Source organism: Diplotaxodon limnothrissa, linkage group LG16 (genome assembly GCF_057381915.1).
Source record: "Diplotaxodon limnothrissa isolate DT_005_m linkage group LG16, D_limnothrissa_male_GT1.1, whole genome shotgun sequence".
Lineage (NCBI taxonomy): Eukaryota > Metazoa > Chordata > Actinopteri > Cichliformes > Cichlidae > Diplotaxodon > Diplotaxodon limnothrissa.
Genome location: NC_140611.1, coordinates 17,499,253 through 17,509,641, shown reverse-complemented (window position 1 = coordinate 17,509,641; position 10,389 = coordinate 17,499,253). Strand labels below are relative to the sequence as shown.

General features: G+C 41.9%; 1 protein-coding gene across 1 annotated transcript in view; it reads right to left on the bottom strand.

The window, feature by feature from the left end:
• Positions 1 to 1,189: 1,189 nt before the first annotated feature.
• Positions 1,190 to 10,389, bottom strand: part of impg2a (interphotoreceptor matrix proteoglycan 2a) — a 25,508-nt gene continuing 16,308 nt past the window's right edge. The window contains exons 13-21 of the mRNA XM_085374273.1: positions 8,915 to 9,086; positions 7,803 to 8,743; positions 7,421 to 7,708; positions 7,095 to 7,314; positions 6,115 to 6,325; positions 4,519 to 4,707; positions 2,383 to 2,584; positions 1,820 to 1,899; positions 1,190 to 1,232 (exon numbers count right to left, since the gene is read on the bottom strand). Of these exons, the coding sequence (XP_085230399.1) occupies positions 1,190 to 1,232; positions 1,820 to 1,899; positions 2,383 to 2,584; positions 4,519 to 4,707; positions 6,115 to 6,325; positions 7,095 to 7,314; positions 7,421 to 7,708; positions 7,803 to 8,743; positions 8,915 to 9,086 (2,346 nt within the window). The remainder of the gene's footprint in view (positions 1,233 to 1,819; positions 1,900 to 2,382; positions 2,585 to 4,518; positions 4,708 to 6,114; positions 6,326 to 7,094; positions 7,315 to 7,420; positions 7,709 to 7,802; positions 8,744 to 8,914; positions 9,087 to 10,389) is intronic.

Genomic DNA, 10,389 nt, shown 5'->3' with positions numbered 1-10,389 from the left:
GTCCCCTCTTCTCTTCACCCTGTACACCTCTGACTTCTGCTACAACTCTGAATTATGCCATATTCAGAAGTTTGCAGACGACACAGCCATCATGGGGTGTATCTGGGATGATCAGGAAGAGGAGTACAGAAGTCTGGTGAGGAACTTTGTCGCATGGAGTCACACAAACCACCTGCAACTCAACACCTCAAAGACTAAGGAACTGGTTGTGGACTTCGGGAGGTCCAGAGCAGGTCCACTGCCGGTTCAGATAGAGGGGGGGGAGGTGGAGGTGGTCAACAAGTACAAGTACCTCGGGCTGTGGGTGGACAATAAACTGGACTGGTCATGCAACACAGAGCACCTGTATAAAAAAGCCCAAAGCCGACTGTAGGAGGCTGAGGTCTTTTAACATCTGCAGGAAGCTCCTGAGGATGTTTTACCAGTCGGTGGTTGCTGGAGTACTTTTCTATGCTGTGGTGTGCTGGGGGAGCAGCACAGCAAAGAGGGACTCATCCAGGCTGGAGAAACTGATCAGGAGGGCTAGCTCTGTGGTCGGCATGAAGCTGGACACTCTGGTGACAGTGGCAGAGAAAAGGACATTAAAGAAACTGATGGACATTATGGACAATGCCAGGCATCCTCTGCACACAGCCATTAACAACCAGAAGAGTCTGTTCAGTGACAGGTTGCTTCTCCCAAAGACAAGAACTAACAGACTTAAAAACTCCTTTGTCCCACACGCCATCAGACTGTTTAACTCCTCTCTGGAGGGGAGAGGGAGGGGAAACAGGAGGACAAAGGAGGGGGGAACAACTAAGCTGTAGTGCCTCTTCACCTCACTGTACAATACCTTGTGCAATACTCTTTGTAAATAGTCAACAGTGCAATAGACTCAATACTTGAAATGTGCAATTCACTTGTATTTTTATTTTTTATTCCTATTTATTCTATTTATCCCCTTCGTATATTTTATTTATATTGTCTCTGTATTTATATATATGTGTGTGTGTGTGTGTGTGTGTGTGTGTGTGTATTTATATATATAATATTCTGTAACTCTGTAACTTCTGTCGGTGCTGTGCTTTTTTGGAAATCGAATTTCCCAGAGGAACCCACCCGAGGGATTAATAAAGTTCTATCTAATCTAATCTAAAAAAGAACAAGCGTTCAGATTAAGGCAAAATACCTCACTGTTCACAGGACGGCTTCATATCTGTGTAGAGGAGCTCTCTCTCTGGGTATCCAGGACACTGTAGTACATGCAGAGGCATAGAAAAAGCATATATTAACCTTTATTTATGCAAGAAGTGAAACTCTTATTTTTGGGAAAGTCTTGGGCTTGGATGGGCAGGATTACATGGGAGAGAGCACACACACTCCACACAGAAGTGCCCAGCTTGGGTTCAAATCCAGGACTCCTTTGCTGTGAGAAAACAGTGCTAATCACTGAGCCACCATGCTGTAACATTAGATAATATCATTAGATACTTCTGAGGTTGATAAGTTACTTTATTACATTCAACATGGAACTACAATTTCACTCAGCTTGGTTTGGAGGTGATCTATTACCAGATACGGCTTAAAAACAATCAGTACCACGGGGAAACTGCTATCGCCAGGCAAGCTGGCAGTGGAATACATGTCTGCATCTTGTAATGGTTTCAACCTCACTGTATCAGTTCCAGGTCTGGCTGGTGACAATTTAGGAATGATAAATGTGTCCTGTTGGCCTCCTGTATCTCAAACTCGCTTCCCCTTCTCCTCACAGCCTGGTTTGTTTGGCCCGTTTCTTTATCTGATCATAGTCCAAAAAGAGGATAACAAGTGAGCCGCTTACGCTTGGTGCTGCCGTACAAAGTTTGCAAACTGCCGGTCCTTAGCGTAGAGCTCAATGATGCGTATCCTGTCTTGGATTTCCTACAGAAAAACAGGATATATGTCCAGAAGGAACATTACATCACAGGCAGATAAACAGTAAACTCAACAGGCTGCAGCTTAGTGAAAACATGACATCAGAAAAAAGCCACAAAGAATTTTAAGTCAACAAAAGGCAGATGGCAATAAAAACCTGATATTAATTATTTTCATCATAGACAGGTAAAACGTGTAATTAATATGTATTGCTCTTGGTGTGTAACTTCCTCAAAATTCCCAGCTGCACTGCACTCTTTTTTTGTTTTTTGGCCCAAACAGCAACAGCAATTTTCTCACAAAATTCGAGCCAAACAGTCTTCTGAGTGTTGTATAAACTTAAGCCTGGTGTTTTATGTGTACAGAGTAGACAGGGTGACTTGGGAATTACTTCTGCTTACTAATCCAAGAGTTAAAAGAAATAATGAGGTAAAGAAAAGACAACCCTCTCTTCTAATTCAACCACTGGACTGTAGTTCTCTCACGAACCTCCCTAGTCAGTTCGCTGTTCTCATAGATGTGTCGTATCTCCTCGCTGCTGAAGTCAGTGGAGGCCTCAGCGCTGGCACTGCTGTACACGGGAGCTTCAGGGTAGCGGCGGTAGTAGTGACTGTAGCCTGTGGTCGCTTCACTCTCATACATGGGGTTGTACTTGGTCGCCCTCTCTAAAGATGGGAGACTCTCTGCTCGCCTGCAAAATGACACAAACAGTGAAGTCAGTCGCATGGTAGAGAAAGGGTGGGAAACAGAGTCACACATCCAGGAGGAAGAAGTCAGGAAAAGAGCTCCGCGGCCATGAAAAATGTTATTGTACGTTTCATCAATAACTTGTGCCCATTAGAAAGTAGTACATGGGAATAAGAAGTTGTAGCACTTATTGATGAGTGGCTATGAGAAATGCAGTCTGTTGTTGACTCACTATAGCAGCCAAGCTCCATAGGGCTATTATAACACGTAAGGCATGGATGAATTTGACAAATGTTGTTTAGCAGAAGCTTTAAATAATGACAAAAACAGATGTGGACCAGATATGAAAATATTGCATGCAATATGCTGCAGTTTTACAAAGGAGAAATGAACCTTGTCTACTCCTCGCTCGCTGAACTAGCACACACTCTCTAATGAGGGTGTTCTGATTGCTCTGTATAGGATCCAGTGTGTGCCAAATTCAAGCGACTGCCTTGACATGTGATAGGGTAAAATGAATTCAACAATAAAGCCTCTCAAAATCAAAATATAATGGAATTAAAACTAATTTATCCATGCTTCATGCGTAATAATAGCATTATAGAGTTCACATAGTGTGGCCAGTAAACAACAGACTAGTTATCTTGAGGCCACGCATTATTAACACACACACACACACACACACACACATTTTTATTCATCAGCTACACAATGATTTACATCCTCCGTAACACTGTGGGTCTCAGTAAATAAGATGTTATTGTGGAATAGCCTTTATTAGGCTTAGATAAGCCAGCCTGCTTGTGCCAGAAAGTCAGATTCCAGACTAGTAGAAAGCCTAATGTGTTATGTGTTTAAGGCTTTTCAGCAATAGATCAGCACCATATCTGATCAGTTAATTGGCTGAGGTCAGCACAGTCATTCTCCACAGACAGGTCCGGGATCCATGCCAGACAGATCTTTGTGTGTGTGTGTGTGTGTGTGTGTGTGTGTGTGTGTGTGTGTGTGTGTGTGTGTGTGTGTGTGTGTGTGTGTGTCAGAGGAATTCAGGAAAGGAGCAAAGCAGGACACTCCAAACATCCAGGCAGCAGGAGACGATGGCTGTACCGCTGTAAGTTTAGAAGGATAAAGAGATGGTACAGTGGAAACTTTGACTGTGGCGACTGGCCTGGGATTTCTCAACTTAGTCTGTCCCCTCAAGAAAATAACCACGCTGATTGCATGGAAGAGGGTTGGTCATCAAACAGACTAAATTTAAGTATTTCTCTTCACTATCAAACCATAAAGTATGGTTTCTTTCCATTTAAGACTGACTGACAAAAGGATTTAGTGTTAATTTTCCTATTTTAATCAAATTTAATATCCATTTAAAGACTGAACCATGAAATAATTGTCAGAAAAAAAATTTCTGGCAATTTTTTTGAATAAATAAATAATGATTTGCATATATGATTTTTAATTGGTATCACACAAAACTCAGGTATCAAATACGATAGACCAGGCGTTAACATTTTCCACTGTAGCATGCACCATACGCATTAAATACAGCTCCAAATCTTAACTGAAACTATTTAAACTGTTAAATGTGGCTTCAGTGGATGAATCTGTAAATGAAAAACTGAAGTTCTGTGAAATATGCATTATATTGATACTCAGGTGTGGAGTGCACTGAAAAGCTGGTTTCTCAGTCGTGAACATGCCCTTGAGCCTTCTGAATGGTTTGCCCACTGTAGAAATCTAAATCCAACAGCTTTACAGAGAGGCAGCGAGATTAACAGCACAGTCATAATTACTAAAGTCAAACAACATTACAAATATCCTGTAAACTCTTAACTGCAACAGAAATCCAAATTCTTTCATTATTAAACCATCCCCATGTGCTCTGTGGTGTTGAAATGACTCTTTGGGTACTAACAGCATTTGACGTGCACTCCTTACCGTATGGGGTCCTCTGACTCATCCTTGTCATACTGATCCCGTAAAGTCCTGGCCAGGAAGAAGATGACTCCAGAGGCCACCAAGAGGAAGCCAGCTACAGAGGCAATCGCTATGCCAACAACCAGCGGCTCGGACACGTACTCCTCGCAATGTTCTCCTCTGTACCACCAGTTCTCCCCGACGCGACACCTGGGGATGACGTTGGAAATTTTTCAAAACCGCGATAACATTTTTTTCCAGTGTTCAAAAAACGAAAAAGACGAGAAGCATTGGAAACAGCAGAAGATGAAAATGCTGCATCCCACATCATGATTCATACATACACGTCATGCGTCATGTTGTAACGTCTCTTTCTTTCACTGAATAACAAAAATCTTTAAAAAGTCATCACTGACGACAACAAGTCATTAAATCATTAATACTTTTGGAATAAAGAATCAACAATTCACACCACTCGTTTGGAGCACCACAACACTTTTGTTGGACGGTGTGAGGTAAACAACGATCCAACAGCATCTGGAGCTGCCTGTGTGTTTTACGATGTGGTAGTGGGTGTGAAACAAATGTTAAGCACTCATCTTGGAACAAAGGCCCGTCCTTGTTTGTTCATAATCACTCAAGTTAAGCACACCACATACAAAATCGTGAACATAGCCACTGGACATATTTCTGTCACTGATGTTGGATTGTTCTTGGCACGTCATCTTGTGCACAACTTACACACCACATACAAATTTGCATGTTTGGATATAGATGCATATGCACAGATCTTTAGTCACACAAAACAAAACCTGTGATCATCAGGAATGTCTTGGAAAATATGTAAAAGCATCTAAGGTAGTATAAAATTTAAGAAAGGGTTTGGACCATATCACATTAAACTGAAATCTTTTATCCTGGAGCAGAGAAAATTAATCACCATGTTAATCACATCTTAGCGTTACTGTTTTCAAGTATGTACAGGGCAACAAAAATAAATGTCTTCTGGTGTAGATAACTGAATATTAACTGGCAAAGTTTTGAGCCTTTGCAGATTTGCTAAAATCTAATACATTTTATTTTTAGGCACCTTTAAAAACCCTCAAGGACAAATTACATTAGTACAGCAAATTAAAAACATATACACAACAGTGATCAAAGTAACAATTGACTAAGACTATGTTACAATGAATGGTATGCATTTCTGAACAGATGGGTTTTGACCCATGATTTAATAATAGAAAGAGAATTTATGGTGGAAGTGCACACCAAAGTCATGGGGCAGGGCAACGAAAGGCTCTGAGTCACAAAGTCGTCAGAAGAGCAGATGGAATAAACAAAAGAGAAGCTGAAGCGGAGTATGGGAGAGGGTAAGGTCAGAAAATAAATCTGGGCTGGTCTAATTATATTTTGTACCCAACAAAGATATAAAACATAATCTTCATTTTATTTACTTATTTATAATTTGCAAGGCCAGCTAGATTTATGGGGAGACCCAGCTAGCACTTGAAAATCTGTTTATGTGATGGAGTACTAGCCTCACAAATCTGCAAACTCAGACACACTATCCAGCACACAATCTCAGATCACTTCCCCTAATCCCCGCCTGTCACCCACCTGCAGATGGCTCCCTGGCCAGGGATGACGTCGCATTTGCCGTCATTGAGACAAAAGTCAGTCTGCAGCTCACAGATGCTCTGACAGGGCAAGCCATCCACGCTGAAATACCCAGCATTGCAGACGCACTCTGCCTCCCCAGACCACTTGTTCACTTTACACTCAGCGTACTCGTTACACGCCTGGAACTTACAGGGATCGGCCTGGTCACCTGTAAAATAAAATAACCTTCTCAAATGTGCATGGTCAAGAGAACTCAGACTACAAATGAACTACAAATTGAAATAGCTAACAACAAACGGACACGTACTAGTTGGCTTATGTAATCCAGCTGAACCCTGGAGTTAGTTACTATACCGGGATATGTCATTCTACTCACACTAACCGGTTGGTCAGAGTGAACAGTAGATAATGATATGTGTCAACATGGCTGCAGTCCAAGGAAGCCTGATTATCTCATTCCAGCTTATCTGTTTGTGACGCTCAGCTCTGCCACAAGTCACAATAATTCAATTCAGTTCAATTCAATTCAGTTTTATTTACGGAGAGCTAATTTTAAACAGGAAGAAACCTTCAGCAGAAGCAAACTCAGCAAGGGGAAAAAGGGGTTGGCAAGGTTTTGTAGGCTTTTGCGCACTGTGCTATACTTTGCCTTAGAATACCTTAGAATACTTTGCAAAGCAATATTCTAAGGTGACAATGAAGTAAGTGTTTAAAATTTATGGAAATAAGCCAATTGCCTTCTTTTCATGAGTTTGTTATACAATGCTAGCATGAAAGCATTTAAAAAGGCTAATTTAGATCCCCAAATACATGCAAGGAAGTAGCTAAAGATAGCTGGTGACAGGTGAGACTTTCTCATAGAACAGTGGTTCTTGGCAACAAGAACAGAAATAGTGATTTCTTTAGGAGACCTTTGACAGGGATCTCAAGAAGAAGTGCTGTCCTTATGACAGCACTGGTTGTCAGTGAGAGCATACCTGATTCAACATCCAGTGAATACTTGTCAATGGCCAGGTTCATGGTCTGGTAGGCTGTGTTACAAAAGTCCTCCAAGATTAAGTAGACAGTTGTTGTGACGCCACGAGCCACAGGCTTCCCGAATTTCATCCGGCTGTTGACTACAATGCTCCCATTTCGGAAGTTCAAGATCTCCAGGTTCTCAAAGTGACTGAGGTTGGATTGTAGGTAGGGCACAAGCTAGGGAACAGTTGAAAAATGTGCAGTTTGATGTTACAAGCAAAAGGATTTTACACAGGATTGTGAATAATGAAAATAACAAATACTGCAAGACGCAGGCATTTACCAGCTCGAGGAAGCGTTGCTCCAGAGCTTTGTACTCTGGGGAACTCTTGTTAAAGAGATCCTCTGAGAAGATCATGTTGGTCACCCTCAGACTAAAGAAAACCATTAGTGCTCGTCCAGGGTTTACAGGCATGGCAATACTAGCCTGGTCTGTGCCGTGGCCCACACCTATTGGGAATCCGGTGCTGCCCTCCTCTGTGTGGTTAATCAAACCATAACCATACTGAACCACATTATAACCATGGTCTCCAGTGGTGGTATCGTCCAAGCCATCATCAGTAGTCTGGATCTAGGCGATAAGAAAGTAAAATGATTTGATTATCAGATGCAGACAGCATACATTTTTTGTTCAAAACAAATCTTGTTTGATTCTATTGCTTTACCTCCACCAGTAAAGGCATGTCTGTGTCAGGCTCATCATCAAAATCAGGGTTTACATAAGAGATACGGGTAAAGGGTGACTCCCTCTCTGGAGACAGAGCAGTTGGTTGGGCAGGGCCCAGAGAATCTGTCACTGGTGGTTCAGGAACATCTTTGTTAACCAGTAAGATTTCATCATCTGTAAGATCTTCTCTAGAGATCTCTGGAGTTTCTGGAGGCTCTTCTACTACAACTGGAGCTTCAGACAGAGCCTCTTCATTTCTTTCGTGATCCTGATTTTCTACTGATTCTTCCAAGCCATTCTCTTCAAATACAGGTTCCTCGGGGCTGGCCGACAGCACATTAATGGCTGAATTTTCTGGTCTTAGGGTGTTAGCCTCCTCATTATCAGGTGGAATATCTGCAGGGTTAGACTCTTCTGATGTCCCCTCAATGGAGTTATCGCCAACAGGAAGAAGACTCATCTTCGTTGGCTCTGGCTGTGATGCTTCACTAGTTATATCTACAGCATCTGGAATTGGTATTTGGGCAGGTAAACCCTTTTCTTCCTTGGTTTCAGTTATGACAGTAAAGATTTCAAGTTCCTCTATAATCTCAACAACATCATCTGGATTCTCCTCTTCCATAGGTACAGCTGTAGGTCCAAATGTCTCTTCCTCAGCTCCAGATGTAACATCTGCATTTATGGTGATTTCTTCTGTTTTCACCTCTTCCTCTGAAGCAGTTTCCCCAAGGGACATTTCCTCCTCTTCTGGAGTGATTGTAGATGGTTCAATTAGCCCCTCCAAAACATCTGGGACTGAACCAGAGGCTTCAATTTCTACTGGGGGTTCAGGCAGTGTGACGCTTCCTGGCAGTTCAGCTGGAAGGTCTTCAGGTGGAGGAGGTTCTACAGAGAAAATCTGCACAGTATCCTCCAGCAACAAACCCTCCTTCTCAATCCCTGAAAAAACAAAGATAAGAAGAAACTCACTCTCTATTATAGAAGATATCTGACATATGATATCTTATGATATTATGATATAAGAACTAATGAAAAAGGTAGTCTTGTATAGCTGGAATGCTATGTGGAAAAATAAAGCATCATATGTAAAATTGCCCAAATAACACTTACCGGCAGCTTCAGGTATACGGAAGGTCAGATCAAGAGCAGGAGATGCAACTTCACTCTCCTCTAGAACAATAACATTATTTTCTATTGTTGCCACTGTGTTGGTTTCTGAAGATTCACTTTTGATGTCCTCTTCCAGCGTCAGGACCTCTGGCGGCTTATCAACAGCACTGATCTGCATCACAAACAGGAGCTCTGATTGGCCAGTCACCAGAGGCAGAGATTTTTAATCTTATCCCCAAACACCCTTTTTACTTTGGTGACAGTGGGAAGGAAAAACTCCCTTTCAACAGGAAGACACCTAGATATATCATGAAAGTTAATTATAGTAAATGCCTGACTTAATGCAAAGCCAGACACATCAGGAGGATTATGTGTGAGCCATGGCAGAGAATGGAGTGATTGCTTAATGCCAACTTTAAGGACACTGCTGGTATGTTAACCAAGCTTTGTTGTGAAATACTGCTTAATCATCTTTTATTAGAACCACATCTAGTGTTGAGGTAAACACTGTGTGTGTAATTAAAGACTGAACAAAGTTAGTTGAGAGTTAGTTGATGGTGTTGCGGTGTTTAACACTGTTGCCTCACATCAAGAAAGTCCTGGGTTTGAATCCATTCTGGGGCTTTTCTATGTGGGTTTTCTCTGTGTCTGTGTGGGTTCTCTCCAGGTACTCTGGCTTAGGTTACATGGTGATTGTAAACCAACCTTAGGTGTGAACACAAAAGTAAGTGGCCGTCTGTCATTCTGTGTTAGCCCTGCAACAGATTGACAGCCTGTGCTGTGACAGGTAAGACAAGCTCAAGCCCTCTTGCAACTCTGAATTGAGTAACAGGAAGAAAGTGGATAGTTGGAGCTTTCAATATGTATTCTAATGAATGTGTCTTTGTGTTGCATATACTTGTTAACCAAGAGGAAATGTTGGTGCCTGGTTAAATCACGTTACTTTGGTGAAGTGTGTGATGATTGAAGACTGCACAGCTGAAACTTGAGCTACCTTACAATAATGATTGTACCATATATATATATATATATATATATATATATATATATATATATATATATATATATATATATATATATATATATATATATATGGCTAACTGAAGGCCGGACGGTCCTGATCCCCAAGGACCCCAAGAAGGGACCGGTCCCCTCCAACTACCGACCAATAACCTGCCTCAGTACTACATGGAAGCTCCTGTCAGGCATCATATCGGCTAAGATGAACAGGCACATGGGTCAATACATGAGCGGGACACAGAAAGGAATTGGCAAGAATACCAGAGGCGCAAAACACCAGCTACTGGTAGACAGAACAATCAGCCGAGACTGCAAGACCAGACTGACCAACCTGTGCACTGCCTGGATTGATTACAAGAAGGCCTATGACTCAATGCCCCACAGCTGGATACTGGAATGCCTAGAATTGTACAAGATCAATGGGACCCTAAGAGCCTTCATCAGGAACTCAATGG